At 48.0% G+C, this 17428-nt stretch overlaps 1 protein-coding gene across 1 annotated transcript in view; it reads right to left on the bottom strand.

Annotated features, from left to right (window-relative positions):
* Positions 1-4535: 4535 nt before the first annotated feature.
* Positions 4536-17428, bottom strand: part of FCHSD2 (FCH and double SH3 domains 2) — a 68021-nt gene continuing 55128 nt past the window's right edge. Inside the window, exons 12-18 of the mRNA XM_015818570.1 lie at positions 14145-14270; positions 11193-11276; positions 10858-11035; positions 9822-10042; positions 7866-7995; positions 5739-5824; positions 4536-4616 (exon numbers count right to left, since the gene is read on the bottom strand). Of these exons, the coding sequence (XP_015674056.1) occupies positions 4536-4616; positions 5739-5824; positions 7866-7995; positions 9822-10042; positions 10858-11035; positions 11193-11276; positions 14145-14270 (906 nt within the window). The remainder of the gene's footprint in view (positions 4617-5738; positions 5825-7865; positions 7996-9821; positions 10043-10857; positions 11036-11192; positions 11277-14144; positions 14271-17428) is intronic.

Raw genomic sequence — 17428 nt, 5'->3', positions numbered from 1 at the left:
CTCCTCTTTTGTGTAGGCCAAATGGACAAAAATGGGGGCCCCTCCCCAAAGGAAAGAGAGAAGAGAAAGGAAAGAGAGAAGAGAAAGAAAGGAGAAGAAAGGAGAAAGAGGAGGGGAAGAGAGGAAGAGAAAGAAAAGAAGGGAAGGGAAGAGAAAGAAAAGGGGAGGGGAGAGGAGAAGAGATGGAGGGGAAGAAAGGAGAGAAGGGAAGAGAGGAGAAGGAGGGGAAGAAAGAAGAGGGGAAGAGAGGAGAAAGAAGAGAAAAAAGGGAGGGAAGGGAGAAGAGAAAGAAGGGAAAAGAAGAGAAGAGAAAGAAGGGAAGAGAAGGTGAAGAAAGAGGGGAAGAGAGGAGAAAGGAGAGAAGAGAAAGAGAAAGGAAGGGAGAAGAGAAGAAAGAAGGGAAGGGAAAAGAGAAGAGAAGGAGAAGGAAAGAGGGGAAGAAAAGAGGGGAAGAGAGGAGAAAGAAGGGAAGGGAGGAGAAGAGAAGAGGAGAAAGAAGGGAAGGGAAAAGAAGAGAAGAGAAAGAAGGGAAGAGAAGGGGAAGAAAGAGGGGAAGAGAGAAGGAGAAAGAAGAGAGAGAAGAGAAACAGAAGAGAAGAGGAGAGAGGGGAAGGGAGAGGAGAAGAAAGAAGAGAAGAGAGAGAAAAGAAGAGAAAGAGGAAGACTTTTTTCTGGATGTAGACCCAGCCAAGATTATCGGTGCAAAGTTTCAGATCAAGCTCTTCCACGAAGCGAAAGCCAAGGAATTGGGGAAAGGGAGAGGGACCCCAAAAGAGCTTTTGTGATACCTTAACTTACAGGTAAAACTCGGGACACATTGTGCAGGTGAGTTTATACATTCTACCCCGGTAGCAGGGAAGCGCGTGGGATGGAGGATGGGCTCTGGAGTCCGTGCCGACTCTCGGGGCCCTCAGTCGGTCGGTCGTCTTCGGGAGCACCTCCCGAACCCGGAACTTCGACAGCTCTCCTACCTATCGCCACCTAACCTGCTCCTCTTCTCCTTTTTTTTCCTGTTTTTCCCAGCCTCCTGGCGTTCCCAAAAGAGCCGGGTCTTCTCATGGTCTCCCCCCCCCCGAATTGGACGTATCTCAGCCTGGATTTTGGTGATACAACAAGGAACTCTGGATGGATGTGGGGGTTTTTTTTGGGGGGGGGGGGGATGACCCAGTGGGGTTTTTGTTTCCTTGGGCGTCTTCTCCGACACCGACGTCCGAAAGGGTAAAATCCTCTTTTTTTGGTGGGAATCTGTACAAGCTCGTACGAAATACATTTATTTCTTCCCAACCTTCGCCTGGTTTAAACTCAGGCGGAAGGAACAAACCAGCTTTAGTCAAGGTTGGTGTGCTCAACGACAGGGGTTGGAAATAGGGTGGGTGGGGGGCAGAGGACCCTTCAAAGATGGAGTTGACCCAGGAAAGCTCTGAAGAAGGGCGGAGAGACCCCTTGGCGAGGTGTGAGCCCAAGAGGAGAACCGAGGTGAGGTTTTGAGAGCTTTGAGAGCGGCAAAGATGGAGTGAACAACTGGCTGACGGGTTAACAACTTCCAAACGTCCAAATGGACATTTGTCCATTTTCACTGGGGGGTTGGAGGGGGGGGGGAAATCCTGCAAAAATCTGTTGGGAGAGAGACGAGGTGGAGCCCAGCGAAACCAGCAAGGTCTCCATCCCAGGGGTGTGAAAACTCTGGGTAGGCCACACAGAGCGAGAGAAAGAGACCGAGATCGTGACCATCTCCGGGTTTAATTTCCTGGGATGGAGGGTGGCCCATCAGGGTCACAGAGAGGGGGCACCCAAGCCTAGAGGCCACCGGTCAAGTAGGCCGAACCTTCAGCTTCTTGGGCCCCAGTGGAAGCCACTGTGCCTGAGACCTGTTGCGAAGGTCGGGGGATAAACTGGAATAAGAGAAGAAGTGGCTGAAGCGAGGAAGGAGGGAGGGAGGGAGGATAGCTAGAGGGGAGTGTTGTAAAAAGTAGACCAATTCAATGGAAGGGAGGGAGGGGGAATAGGAGAGAGAACGAGATGGAAGGGGAAGGGAGGAAAGAAGGGAGGGAGGGAGAATAGGAGGGGAGGAAGGAAATAATGGGAGGGAGGGAGGGAGAAAGAGGGAAGGAAATAATGGGAGGGAAGGAAGGAAGGAAATAATAAGGGGGAGGGAGGGAAGAAAATAAAGAAGACGGGAAGAAAGAAAGGGGGAGAGAGAAAAAGGGGGAGGGAGGGAAGGAAGGAAATAACAGGAGGGAGGGAAAGAAAGAGAGGGAGGGAGGGAAATAACAAGACGGAGGGAGGGAGGAAGGGAAGGAAATAAAAGGAGGGAAGGAAGAAAATAATAGGAGGGAAGGAAGGAAATAAGGGCGAGGGAGGGAAGAAAATAAAAAGGAGGAAGGGAAGAAAGAAAGGGGGAGAGAGAAAAAGGGAGAGGGAGGGGAGGAAATAACAAGACAGGGAGGGAGAGAGAAAGGGAGGGAAGGAAATAAAAAGAGAGGAAAGAAAATAGGAGGGAGGGAAGGAAGAAAATAATAAGGGGAAGGGAGGGAGGGAAGAAAATAACAAAAAGGAGGAAGCAAAGAAAGGGGGAGAGAGAGAAAGAGAGAGGGAGGGAAGGAAGGAAATAACAGGAGGGAGGGAGGAAGGAAGGGAGGGAAGTTTCAAGAGGAAAGGAACGGCCGCTTCCAGCTGTGCCATGAAAATCCTTATTCAATTTTCTCCTGGGAAGAAAACGCATCGCTGTGAATTCAGCCCTCGGTTCGCAGACACCCCCCCCCACCGCATAAATATCGGTCCAGAAGGAACTTCAAAGCCCAGGTGACACCACCTCCACTCTGAAAGAGGGGCAATCCCCGTATTTTACCTCCCTCGAGACTTGCTGTGTTTTGGCAGAACCTTTTTCGCCACCCCCGTCTCAAAAGCGTGAGGACCAGCGAAAAGGGGGGGAGAGCCGAAAGAGGGGGCCAGCCCCTCCTTCGGCTGACCCTCGTGCCCGGCTTTTCCCGTCCCGGAAGTCCCGCCCAAGCAGGGGACGCTACTTGAAGAGGTTGGTGGGGGGAGGGGGGGAGAGAAGAAAGGTTTTAATACATTCCTATGACAACAGTAAAATCCTGCACTGATGCGCGTGGCGTATATTTATATAATATACGCCCTGATTCGGAGCAGGGCTACAGATTACACTCCTTATGCAGAAAAGCGCCCCGGGGGGGGATTGGATTGGCTGCGGCAAACCGTTAACGCCAAAACTTCTCCACTAAGTGCCAGGGAAACGTTCGCCGGGCCGGGGAAGGAAACGATCAGGTCCAAATGGGATGGCTTCCAGATGTTGGAGCTGCGACATCTGTCCGAACGTGACAGCCTCCAGATGTTGGAGCGGCGGCATCTGTCTGAACGTGAGTTTCCAGATGTTGGAGCGGCGACATCTGTCTGAACGTGAGTTTCCAGATGTTGGAGCTGCGACATCTGTCCGAACACGGCAGCCTCCAGAGGTTGGGAGCTGCAACCCGTCCGAAAATGGCAGCTTCCAGAGGTTGGAGCTGTGACATCTGTCCGAACATGGCTGCCTCCAGATGTTGGAACTGTGGCATCTGTCAGAACATTAGATTCCGGATGTTGGAGCTGCGATATGTCAGAATATGAGTTTCTAGATGTTGGAGCTGCGACATCTGTCTGAAAATGAGTTTCCAGATGTTGGAGCTGCGACACATGTCTGAACATGGCAGCCTTCAGATGTTGGAACTGTGGCATCTGTCAGAACATGAGTTTCCAGATGTTGGAGTTGCGATATGTCAGAATAGGAGTTTTCAGATGTTGGAGCTGCGACATCTGTCCAAACATGAGTTTCCAGATGTTGGAGCTGCAACATGTCCAAACGCGGCAGCCTTGTTGTTGGAGTCGCAACATCTGTCTGAACATGAGTTTCCAGGTGTTGCAGCTGTCCGGCAGCCTCCAGATGTTGGGAGCTGCGACCTTTGTCCAAACATGAGTTTCCAGATGTTGAAGCTGCAACCCCGTCCAAACATGGTGCCTTCCACATGTTGGAGCTGCAACGCCGGCTTGCAAGGCCCAGAGCACTCACAGGGATGATGGCAATCATAGTTCTACTACATCTGGAAGTCACCGACTAAGGGAAGGCTGAAATCAGACCGGGATGGGATTAGGCCAGGTTCCCCAACGATTGTAGCCGCCGTACAGTCGCAACGGGTCGACGGGCCACGTGAAAGCGGGGTGGGGGATGTTTGGCGCACCCCTGGAAAAAAAATTAAAACTCGCTGCTGTCCAGCTGAAAAAGGCATGGCTGCTTGCGTTGTGCTACACAGGCGGATCGAGAAGGCGAAACCCAACGACAACAAATAAAAAAGGCACAAAATGTCCATCAACGGTGGGAAGCAGCACCCACCCACACAACGGTGTTCCTGGAGGATCTTCCCGTGTTCCCCCCTCCAGCTTTTAAGCAGTCGCCTCGTTCAAACACAAACTGTCCGTCGCAAGGCCGGTGGGCGAGGGCCGCGCCCGGGTTTCGGCTGGAGTCCCGGCCTGGGCAGTTCCGGTCACACTAAGGTGATTTCCACGTCTTCAATCTTCTCGGGGGGGCGGCGGTGTTGGGTGGGGGGCGGCGGGGCGGCTCGGACCTGGAACCCCCCAAACAGACCACAGTGAGGAAAAAAAACACAAAAAAAACAGGTCAGCTAGGCGAGATTTCACAGAACAACAGAGTACACAAAGTCCTTGACTTACAGCCATTTGTTTAGTGACCGTTCGAAGTTACGACGGCCCTGAAAAAAAGTGACTTAGGACCGTTTTTCACCCTTACGACCATTGCAAGCATCCCTGGGGTCACGTGATCAAAATTCAGAGGCTTGGCAACCGTCTCATTCCAGAGTCATGTGATCAAAATTCAGACAACTGACTCATAATTTATGACGGTTGCCATGTCCCGGGGGGGGGGTCACACGCTCTCCTGTTGCGACGGGGAAGCCAGATTCATTTAACAACTGTGTTCCTAAACATCTGCAGTGATTCGCTTTACAACGGTGGCAGGCAAGCAAGAAAACGGACGCGGAAGACGGAGCTCGCCTTCCAAACGTCCGCGGCGGCAAACCAGAAGTCGTATTTTGCAAATTCTTTCTAACTTCATTCTGAAAAGTTTCCAGCTTCCACCATACAGGTAGTCCTCAACTTACGACCACAACCGAGCCCAAAATTTACGCTGCTAAGTGAAAAATTTCTTTTTTTGCCCCATTTTACGACTTTTCTTGCCACGCCGGTTAAGTGAATCGCCGCCGTTGTTAAATTAGTCACACAGTCGTTAAGTGAATCCTTGACTTTGCTTGAGAGAAGGTCACAAAATGGGGATCACGTGACCCCAGGAGGCTGCAATTGTCATAAATGTGAGTCGGTTGTCAAACATCAGAATGTAAATCACCTGACCCCTGGGGATGCTGCGACGGTCGTTAAGCGTGAAAAATGGTCGTAAGTCACTTTTTCCGGTGGCGTTGTAACTTCGAGGACTCTCTGTAGAAGCTGAAGGGAACTAATATTTGAGTCCTACCTTTCAAAAGGCAACGTGCAATTGGCAGGCAATTATAATTTACAAATTGCAATTGCAATTTGTAATGGTAATTTAGCCGGCCTGGGGCAGGTGAAATTAAACCCTGTTCTAACTCGGTTTGTGCCTGGAGCAAGTGCACCAAAGCTGCATAATTCCCCCGTTTATTTATTTCAACCGCTGTGTGGAGAGTCTTAAAACTTACAGGTCTGAGTTTGCCGTAGGAAGTGCTTTCAGGAAGGAGTCGGGATGGCTGGGAAAATCCAGGGGAACTTGACTTGAAGTTGTTTTCTGAAACTGCAACAAAAGAATAACACACATAAAAAAAAAACCCACAATGAGAATGCTTCAAGGACAAAATTTCGTACTTTCTGCAGACTGTAAGAAGTGTGGACTACAAGGCATGCCGGCTGGGCAATTCTGGGAGTTGAAGTCCCGTCGTTTTCAAAATGGAGAATCTGAGGATGCACCGCTTAGAGCAGGAGTCGGGGAACCAGGGCCCTTTTATGGCTTGTGGACTTCAACTCCCAGAATTCCTCAGCCAGGCACGCTGGCTGAGGAATTCTGGGAGGAGAAGTTCACAAGTCATGAAGGGGCCTTAGTTCCCCCATGCTGGCTGAGGAATTCTGGGAGTTGAAGTCCACAAGTCATGAAGGGTCATAGTTCCCCCAAGCTGGCTGAGGAATTCTGGGAGTTGAAGTCCAGAAGTCATGAAGGGGCCATAGTTCCCCCATGCTGGCTGAGGAATTCTGGGAGTTGAAGTCCACAAGTCATGAAGGGTCATAGTTCCCCCAAGCTGGCTGAGGAATTCTGGGAGTAGAAGTCCACGAGTCATGAAGGGGCCATAGTTCCCCCATGCTGGCTCAGGAATTCTGGGAGTTGAAGTCCACAAGTCATGAAGGGTCATAGTTCCCCCAAGCTGGCTGAGGAATTCTGGGAGTTGAAGTCCAGAAGTCATGAAGGGGCCATAGTTCCCCCCTGATGGCTGAGGAATTCTGGGAGTTGAAGTCCACAAGTCATGAAGGGGCCACAGTTTCCCCCATGCTGGCTCAGGAATTCTGGGAGTAGAAGTCCACGAGTCATGAAGGGGCCATAGTTCCCCCATGCTGGCTGAGGAATTCTGGGAGTTGAAGTCCAGAAGTCATGAAGGGGCCATAGTTCCCCCATGCTGGCTCAGGAATTCTGGGAGTTGAAGTCCACAAGTCATGAAGGGGCCATATAGTTCCCCCCTGATGGCTGAGCAATTCTGGGAGTTGAAGTCCAAGGGGGTCTTCAAACTTGGCCCTTTTATGACTTGTGGACTTCAACTCCCAGAATTCCTGAGCACTCAGGGATTCTGGGAGTTGAAATCCACGAGTGAGGCCCTGGTTCCCCACCTCTGACTTGGAAAGCTTTTCACTGGATATTTAAGATTACTGTTCTTATAGAAATGGAGGACTTCCTTTCTGTTTAGATGCAGAAATTCATGTTCTCCTCATTGAGGTTTTCGTAACTCTCCAACTCATCCTTGTCTAAGACAGGAATTTCATAGTTGCTTTTCCTTCGAGAACTCAGAGGCGGCATGTCTAATGCTCTCGTCTCGTGTTTGCACAACACAACAATCCTGTGAGGTGGCCTGAGGTGAGAGACAGAAAGAGAAAGAGAGAGGGGAAAAGGGAAAGGAAAATAGAGAGAAAGAAAGAGAGAGAGAGAAAGAAAAAGAGAAAGAGAAAGAGAAAGAAAGAAAGATAGGCAGAGAAAGAGAGAGAAAAAGTGAGTGAAAGAAGAAAAAGAGAAGGAAAGAGAAAGAAAAAGTGAAAGAGAAAGAGAAAGAAAGAAAAAGAGAAAGAAAAAGAAAAAGAGAAAGAAAAAGAAAGCGAGAAAGAAAGTGAGAGAAAGAAAGAAAAAGAGAAGGAAAGAGAAGAGAAAGAAAGAAAAAGAGAAAGTGAGAAGAGAGAGAAAGAGGAGAGAGAAAGTGAGAGAAAGAAAGAAAGAAAGAAAAAAAGAAAGAAAGAGAAAGAAAGAAAGAAAGAAAGAAAGAAAGAGAAAGAAAGAAAGAAAGAAAGAAAGAAAGAAAGAAAATGGCTCCAGCTTCAGCCTTTCTGGGCCACCTCCGTGATTGATGGGGGACTTGAACCTAGATTGTCCCCCCTCCCCCATTGCCAGGCCAGCATCTGCACCACTAGACCACAATGTTGAGTGAAACTGACCGGACCACGCAACAGATCTGGGCCGGGAGTTGATAGCTCCCTTGCGGACCAGGCGCTCTTCAGTGTCTGAAAAGGCCACCGGTGGCTTGATCGTGGCCTTCTCGCCCGCAGGGTACCCCAGGGGGAGCCCGAGCCCTTCTTACCGTTTGCCGATGGCGACCGCGGGAAGCCCTGCGCTCCTCTTTTGTCGGGGCTGGGCAAAGGGCTGGCGGGGGGCTGGTCGTAGAGGGGCAAGGGCGCCAGGGAATTCTGGGACTTGGCGGACGGAAAGGCCTGTGGGGAAGCAGAGAAGATGGCCGTAAACGGAGGATGTCCTTCTCAGCCACGGAAAGAGCCACAGGTCCTCCTGGGAAAAAAAAAGTCCATCTCTCTGTGGTCATCCCTGGGAACCGACTGGGATTCGATGGGGATATCATATCAATCCATCGGTGCAAGTCAGGAAACAAACATCCGAATTCGACTCTCGATCCAAGGCACACAGAGGCAGTCCTCGACTTACAACAGCTCCTTTAGTGACCGTTCAAAAGTTACAACGGGGCTGAAAAAAGTCACTCGTCACCCCCTTTTCACACTGATGACCCTGGCAGCCTCCCCGGGGTCACGTGATCAAAATCCAGACGCTGGGCAACCGCTTCGTATTTATGACGTGGTCGCGGTCTCCCGGGGGGGGGGTCACGCGATTCCCCCTCCTTTTGCGACCTTCCGGCGATCAAAGTCAGTGTGGGGGGGAAAGCGGGGTTCATTTAGCGACCGTGTTACTAATGGAACAACTGCAGGGATTCGCTTAACCGGGGTGGCAAGGAAGGTGGGCCAAAACTCACTTCACAGAGGTCTCACTTAGCAACGGAAATTTTGGGCTCCCGTGTGGTCGTAAGTCAAGGACTACCTGTAGGACTTCACAAAAGAAGAGGAGGTCAAGCTATTCTCCAAAGGGCCTGAAGGCAGGACAAGATGCAATGGATGGAAACTCATCAAGGAGAGAAGCAACCTGGAACTAAGGAGGAATTTCCTGACAGTGAGGACAATTAACCAGTGGAACTGCTTGCCACCAGAAGTGGAGAATGCTCCAATCCTGGAGGTTTTTTAAGAGGCTGGACAGCCATTTGTCTGAAATGGTATAGGGTTTCCTGCCTGAGCAGGGGGTTGGACTTGATGACCTCCAAAGTCCATTCCTACTACTACTACTACCACTACCACTACCACTTCTTTTTCTCCTCCTCCTCCTCCTCCTCCTCCTCCTCCTCCTCCTCTTCTTCTTCTTCTTATTATTATTATTAATTATTATTATTATTATTATTATTATTAATTATTATTATTATTATTATTATTATTATTATTATTATTATTATTATTATTATTATTATTATTATTATTATTATATCATTATTATTCTTGGCCTTTCATTTTCAATGTGAGCCTATCCATTTCCGCACAGTCCCAAATTTTCCCAACTATGTCTTCTTCCGTTGGTGTTTTTTCGTTTTTCCAATACTGTGCCAATATAATTCTCGCTGCTGTTTGTCATACATGTAAGTTTTTTATGTTTCTGTAACAATCATAAAACAGGGTCGGTCCTGTGACCTGATTTTTGACGGCCTTCTTTCGCGTCGGTCCTTAAGCAAGTTGCGACGGTTGTAAAACGGGCACAGCGGTCGTTAAGCGAGTGCCGGGGGTTGCTAACCATTTGGCAAGTGAACCTCCGGTTTGAAGGTGGGGGGTGAGTGGGCCCAAAACCGTCGTAACACCGAACGTTGCTGCAAAAGATCAAAATTATGGCTCAGCGGCCCACAATTCAGTCATGTGACTGTTGGGGGGGAGAGGGGGTGCTTATCGGACCTTCAGAACCAAATCATCACAACTTCCTTTTTCCGGATAGTAGGTTGTAACTTTGAACAGTCACAAAGCGAGCGGTCGTAAAGCCGAGGACTACCTGTAAGAAAGGTTTGATGGCAGAGCCTCAATTTGAAAGAAAAAGACTTGGAAAGACCAGAATTGGGGGGATGGGGAGGGTGGGAGAAGAACGGGGCGCAGATGTTTTATCCGGAGTCCTCTTTGTGGTCGTAAAGCGAGGACTACCTCTACCTGGTTAGCGCCAATACCTGAACTTCAGCGAGGCAGGCCACCTCTCCGTTTTCGGACGCGGTCAGTTCTTCGACCAGGACAGAAGGGAAAACCCCGACGTGGCCGTTGAATTCGCCTTCCCAGAAGCCGTCGTCGTCCTGGTTTTCTTTGTTCAGGATGCGAATTATGGCTCCTTCCGGAAAGGAGAGCTCCTCGTCCGTCTGGCCCTCGTAATCGTAAAGTGCTTTTACAAAACAGACTGGAAGGGAGGAAGCGGAGACGGGCGGCATTAGCACGTTGGGAATCCTCCCGACCGCCGATCTTTCTTTATTTGTTCGATTTTTATCCAGCCTTTATTGTTTATTATGAGTCGGTCAAGGTGGGCGAGCACAGAAATGGATGTTTCCCCACTACAAATAAACTTGGACTTAGCGAGTCACCCAGCCAGCTTTCAGGGGACTAGAACTCGCCGTCTCCTGAGGATCGTCTCAAAGTCCCAGCCCAATTTCATGCCTAAGGCGGGACTAGAACTCGCCGTCTCCTAGTGATTGGCAAAAAGGCACTCAAGCAGGCTTTCATGGCTAAGGCAGGGTTAGAATTCACATTCTCCTGGGGATTGGCACAAAATCACCCAGCAGACTTTCATGGCTAAGGCAGGACTAGAACTCACCGTCTCCTGGTGATTGGCCCAAGTCACCCAGCTGGCTTTCATGCCTAAAGCAGGACTAGAACTCACCGTCACCTGGTGATTGGCCCAAAGTCACCCAGCTGGCTTTCATGCCTAAGGCAGGACTAGAACTCACCATCACCTGGTGATTGGCCCAAAGTCACCTAGCTGGCTTTCATGCCTAAGGCGGGACTAGAACTCACCGTCTCCTGGTGATTGGCCCCAAGTCGCCCATTGCTGGCTTTCATTGCCATGTTTCTCCCTGGAGCTGAAGCTGGGTTGTGAAACGGCACCTCATGAATGGTTGAGAATGTGGTTTTTTTATGTCTGGGATGTGCAGGATAGCAGGGGTGTCTCCCAACACACATACACACAAACACACAAGATTCAGCCCTCTCGGCCCTTACCGCTGGAGTCTCCGTTAAGGCTTCCCGAGACGAGCTCGGCTTCGGTGGAGTTGCTGGAGGTGTGAGACCGGCTGTCTAAGGCTGCCAGGGACTGCAACATGCTCAAGAGGCTGTTGGACGTCGGGAACTGCAAATATTTCTCCGGGACGTAGCCCACGTGGCCCGACTTATTCCGGGCCTGTGAAAGCGGGGAAGAGGAGCACGCTGGGCGTTAGGAGCGTTGCGATGATGACGGCGGAAAACAAAACAAAACAACAACAACAAAAACAACAACAACAACAAGGAGAGGGCGGCTACAGCATGCCAGGCAAAGACAGGGAAAAGCCAACCGATACCTTTACCCAGTCTTCCATATCCCCGTCCTCGATCACTTCCAAGACCTCGTGCTCCTCGATGGTTAACTCATCCGGCTGGGAAGCCTGCGGGGAAGGAGAGGAAGAGGAGGCAGTGTAAGAAAGGGCAGGAAGGGGCTTTGGGGAGGGGGAGGCCATGGGGGTAAGGACAGGGTGCCCAAAGGTGGCGATTTTAAGACTTGTGGACTTCAACTCCCAGAATTCCTTAGCCAGCTGCCCTATTTCTTTCTGATCTGTCTGTCTGTCTGTCTGTCTATCTATCTATCTATCTATCTATCTATCTATATCATCTAGCTATCTCATCTGTATAGCTATCATCTCTCTCTACCTATCTCTCTCTCTCTCTCATCTGTCTAGCTTTGATTCATATCTATCTGTCATCTCTCTTATTTCTCTCATCTATCAGTCATCCATCCATCCATCCATCCATCCACTCTATCTATCTATCTATCTATCTATCTATCTATCTGTCTGTCTGTCTGTCTGTCTGTCTGTCTGTCTGTCTGTCTGTCTGTCTGTCTGTCTGTCTGTCTGTCTGTCTGTCTGTCTGTCTGTCTAATCTATCTATCTATCTATCTATCTATCTATCTATCTATCTATCTATCTATCTATCTATCTATCTATCTATCTAGTCTGTCTATCTATCTAATCTATCTATCTATCGTTATCTATCGTTATCTATCTATCTATCTATCTATCTATCTATCTATCTATCTATCTATCTATCGATCTATCTATCGTTATCTATCTATCTATCTATCTATCTATCTATCTATCTATCTATCGGTTATCCATCCATCCATCCATCCATCCATCATCTATCTATCTGTCTGTCTGTCTGTCTGTCTATTTCATCTGTATAGCTATCCCCCCTATCTACCTATCTCTCTCTCTCTTATCTGTCTAGCTTTGACCTTTCTCTTTCTCTATCTTATCATCTCTCTATCTAATTCATATCTATCTGTCATGTTATTTCTCTCATCTACCAGTCATCCATCCATCCATCCATCCATCCACCCATCTATCCATCCATCCATCCACTCTGTCTGCCTGTCTGCCTGTCTGTCTGTCTGTCTCTCTCTCTCTCTCTCTCATCTATCATCTCTATTTATCTAATCCATCATTTCTCTTATCTCTCTCTCTGTCTCATCTATCACTCTGGGTGATTGATTTATTGATATAAAGGAAATAAGGTGGTTGCAGCAGGTACAGGGAATGAATGAGGATGCAACTACTAAAACAAAAAAGAAGAGAAGAAAAAAGAAAAGAGAAGAAAAAAGAAAAGAAAAGAAAAGAAAAAGAGGAAGGGCAAAGTGGCTTACAGGGAAGGTGGGAAGACAAAAAAAAAGTTATGGTTCTGGCAACTTTTTCAGATCCTGGAAAAAAAAGGAGAGAAGTTTGTGGCTTGCAAAAAAAGCAACAGGACCTTGTGGTAAAAAGCTAGGAGGGTTTTCACGGAGAGGAAGATAGGGAAGAAAAAAGTCCACTGAGATGATGATTTGGAGTCACAGGAGGTGATGAGTGAGGATCGAATTACAAAACCAACAGGAAAGAGTGAATTGGTTGGGGGGGGAAGGGTGAGAAAATTGGTGAGTTAATGACTTGTAAAATTGATGAGATCCTGGAAAGCGAAGTGGTGAGAAGCTTAAAGGGCAAAAGGCAAGCTAGGAACCTGAGGAGGGAGGCTGTGAACTGGGGAAGCCAGCTTAGAAATTTGGGAAGAGAGAAGATGAAGGAGGCAACAGAATGACAAGAGTTGGAAGGGAACCTTTATTATTATTAATAATAATAATAATAAAAATGGAAGGGACCTTGGAGGTCATCTAGTCCAACCCCCTGCTCAGGAAGGAAACCTTAGACCATTTCAGACAAATGGCTGTCTAGTCTCTTCTGAAAAGACTTCCAGTGCTGGAGCATTCACCGCTTCTGGAGGCAGGTGGTTCCACTGGTTAATTGTTCTAACTGTCAGGAAGTTTCTCCTGGAGATCCTCTAGTCCCCTAATCCTCTTTTAAAAAGAGGCCTGGGGGGGTGTCATACTCCCTTTCCACAGGTAGATTGCAACTTTGGTTGCTAAACTACTAGTTTAAGTCCAGGACTACCTGTCGTGGACTATTTTCCAAACTAGGCAACTTTAAGACGCGTGGACTTCAACTCACAGAATTCCCCAGCCACCAGGGATATCCGTTCTTGGCAACTTTTAAGACTTAGAATAGAATCATCTTCGTTGTTCTTCTCTGCCCTCTTTCTAGAGTCTCAACATCTATTTTTTTTTACATCGTGGGGACCAAAACTGGATGCAGTATTCCAAGTGTGGCCTTATCAAGGCATTATAAAATGGCACTAACACTTTGCGTTATTATTATCATTATTATTATCTGGTTGTTAGGCACAGATAAACTTCCAGGTGGCCTCAATGACCCTCTAAACCAGGGGTAGGCAACCTTGGCTCTTTTATGACGCGTGGACTTCAACTCCCAGAATTCCTGAGCCAGCATGGGGAAACTATGGCCCCCTTCATGACTCGTGGACTTTAACTCTCAGAATTCCTGAGCCAGCCTGGCTCAGCTTGGAAACCTCTCCCTTTCCCCTCAGCATGGCTGGCTCAGGAATTCTGGGAGTTGAAGTCCACGAGTCATAAAAGAGCCAAGGTTGCCTATCCCTGCTCTAAAAAGAGCCAAATGACCAGATGATTGCAAGGAATATAAATCCTTCCACTCCCCTCCATCCAGTCAGAGCTGAAGAAGCTTCTGGGATGAGAAGCGAAACGTCTTCAAAGAAAAGTCCAGTTGCCTCCTGACAAAAAGCACCTTTGGGACTTCAGGATTTGTGGAAAGATTTTTAAGGGAACAGCCTGCTAGTCCTTCGTGCAAAAATGCCCCACGATCTCTTTATATGAAAATCTGTCCTCTGCGAAGATTTTGAACATTACCTACCTTGTATGAATAAACAACTTTGCAGGTCAAGGGGTAATTGCGGAGGGTGCCGGAAGGACTGGAGTTGCTGTCTTCAAAAGCATCCAGGCCGTCTTCTCCGTCTTCCCTTTCCAGATCAACGTTTAGCTAACGGAGAAAAACAGGAAGAGACTGTGAGCATTCATTACTCAATACAAATAGTTCTCGGCTTATAAACATTCGTTTAGCAACTGTTTAAACCAGGGGTAGGCAACCTTGGCTCTTTTATGACTTGTGGACTTCAACTCCCAGAATTCCTGAGCCAGCCATCCTGAGGGGAGAGGGAGGTTTCCAAGCTGAGCCATGCTGCCTGAGGAATTCTGGGAGTTGAAGTCCACGAGTCATGAAGGGGCCATAGTTCCCCCATGCTGGCTGAGGAATTCTGGGAGTTGAAGTCCACGAGTCATGAGGGGGGCCATAGTTTCCCCATGTGGACTCAGGAATTCTGGGAGTTGAAGTCCACGAGTCATGAAGGGGCCATAGTTCCCCCATGCTGGCTAAGGAATTCTGGGAGTTGAAGTCCACGAGTCATAAAAGAGTCAAGGTTGCCTACCCCTGGTTTAAAGTTAGGATGTCACTGAAAAAAAAAAGGGACTTAGGGTCAAGCCCTTGCAGTTGTGACCGTCGCAGCGTCCCCAAGGTCACGTGTTCAGAATTCGGATGCTTGGCAACTGGCATGTACTTTTGACAGTTGCAATGTCCCGGGGTCATATGAGTTGCAAATCAGACTGGGAGACATACAGCTCAAGGATCTTAAGACAAGTGAAATCTTAATTCATGTGAATTCTCTCTCAGTTTTTTTTAAAGGAGTTTTGCTCTCCGATGCACAGATCTCCCCCCAGTGTGATTGAGTTGCTTAGAACAGCCACAAATTGTGCATTGTGAGCAGGATCCCTGGCATCTGCCTTAAGAGATCTTTCAATCCAGCAGATCACGTGTGGATCCATTTGGCTATGGGCTCCCTTACAGTCAGCCTGCTTGGCTGGTTATTTTGTATGAAATTGCAAAACAGCCCAAGGAAGATAAATATGGCTACTTCAAGTTATTTGATGAGGGTTCTTCCACCACACCCTACTTTTAGCATCTGTTTGACAGAAATAGTTAAGGCCAACTTCCAACTTCGTTCTAGCAAGGTTGTATGTGCAAAACTATACAAGCAGTCCCTGAATTATGACAACTGACTGCAAAATGTATGTTATTAAGCAAGGCAGCTGTTAAGTGGTAGACAATCACTTAAATGTGAGCCAGCTGTGTGCTGCAGCTGCCAAAAAGGCCAACACAGTGCTGGGCTGCATTAACAGAGGGATAGAATCAAGATCACGTGAAGTGTTAATACCACTTTACAAGGCCTTAGTAAGGCCACACTTGGAATACCGCATCCAGTTTTGGTCACCACGATGTGAAAAAGATGTTGAGACTCTAGAAAGAGGGCAGAGAAGAGAAACAAAGATGATGAGGGGACTGGAGGCTAAAACATATGAAGAATAGTTATAGGAATTGGGTATATCTAGTTTAATTAACAGAAGGACGAGGGGTGGCATGATAGCAGTCTTCCAATCTCTCGGGCTGCCCCAAAGAAGAGGGAGTCAAGCTATTCTCCAAAGCGCCTGAAGGCAGGACAAGAAGCAACGGATGGAAACTCATCAAGGAGAGAAGCAACCTAGAACTAAGGAGAAATTTCCTGACAGTTAGAAGAATTAACCAGTGGAACCACCTGCCTCCAGAAGCGGTGAATGCTCCAGCACTGGAAGTTTTAAAGAAGAAACTGGACAGCCATTTGTCTGAAATGGTATAGGGTTTCCTGCCTGAGCAGGGGGTTGGACTAGATGACCTCCAAGGTCCCTTCCAACCTTATTATTATTGTTATTATTGTTATTACTTATTATTGTTATTGTTGTTGTTGTTGTTGTTGTTGTTATTATTATTATTATTATTATTATTATTATTATTATTATTATTATTATTATTATTATTATTATGTGAGTTTTGCCCCATTTTACGACAGTTCTTGCTCCAGTTGTTGGGCAAATCGCCGCAACTGTTAAATGAATCATGAGGTTCTTAAGTGGATCCGGTTTCCCCATTGACTCTGCTTATCAGAAGGTCACAAAAGGGGGATCACGTGATCCCCCCAGGACGCCACGACCGTCATCAATATGAGCCTGTGGTCAAGAGTCTGGATGTTGATCACATGAACACGGGGATGCTGCAATCGTGTAAAAAAAATAAAATAGCCAAAATACGCTTTTTTCCCAGCGCCCCTGTAACTTTGAACGGTCACTAAATTGAACGGTTGTTAAGTCGAGCTGAATTTTAAAATAAAGCAGGGGCAGAGGTTTAGGATGGCCAAGAAAAGGGAAGGGGAGTGTAGGAAACATAGACCAGGACTATAAAAGCGAAAAAAAGAGGGTGCTCTTTTGGTCTTGCAATGTTAGATTTTACTTTAGAAAAAAAAACCAAAAAACAAAGACACACACACACACACACACACACACACAGAGACCTGCTTTCCATGGAATATCAGGGAAATCTTTGTACACGAAGGCTGGTAGGCAGGGAGAAAACAGAAGGGAGATTTCATCATTCCCCCCCCCCATCCCCACGTCTGCCAACTCATTAGGAATTCAGGCCGAGGAGGAATTATTGGGAAAAGTCCCAGGTTTCACAAAAAAAGAAACTGAGGCACGGAGCCAAAGGAAGCGGGGGAAGGGGAGGAAGGAGTGGGCGTGTTTCTCTCCGCTGGCATCTTGGCAACAAAGAGCCCTTAAGGCTCACTTCCTCGGATTCTCTTGGCGCTCAAGAAAAACCTCTCTCTTCTTCTTCCTCCGAATTCACACGCACTCTCGTCTGTCCTCGTTCAGGTCCCTGTCTGAACGGCAGACCTGGATGTCAGCGGCAAGGGATCCCTCTGCGGGAAATCTCACCAGATCCAAAATGGCCCTCCAAGTGTCACTTCCAATAGGAGAGAGAATCTCTCCAGCTCAGGGTGGAACTGTGGGGTCCTGGGTGCTCTCTGAGCTTGGTAGGTTTCGTTGCAGATGTTTTGGGACCCGACTAGGAAACATCATCAGGGCTAGAAAGGTGGGGGGGGGGGAGGAGGAGGAGGAGCAGGAGGAGGAGGAGGAGGAAGACGACAACTCTGGGGTCCTTGCTGCTCTATGAGCTGGGTGGTTTTCTTGCAGATATTTCATGACCCAACTAGGGAAAATAATCAGGACTAGAAGGAAGAAGGAAGAAGGAGGAGGAGGAGGAGGAGGAGGAGGAGG

The sequence above is a fragment of the Protobothrops mucrosquamatus genome, unplaced genomic scaffold (genome assembly GCF_001527695.2).
Source record: "Protobothrops mucrosquamatus isolate PMUCROS unplaced genomic scaffold, P.Mucros_1.0 scaffold765, whole genome shotgun sequence".
Lineage (NCBI taxonomy): Eukaryota > Metazoa > Chordata > Lepidosauria > Squamata > Viperidae > Protobothrops > Protobothrops mucrosquamatus.
Note: the sequence above shows the minus strand (reverse complement) of the source record. Positions and strands in the feature narration are given on the sequence as shown.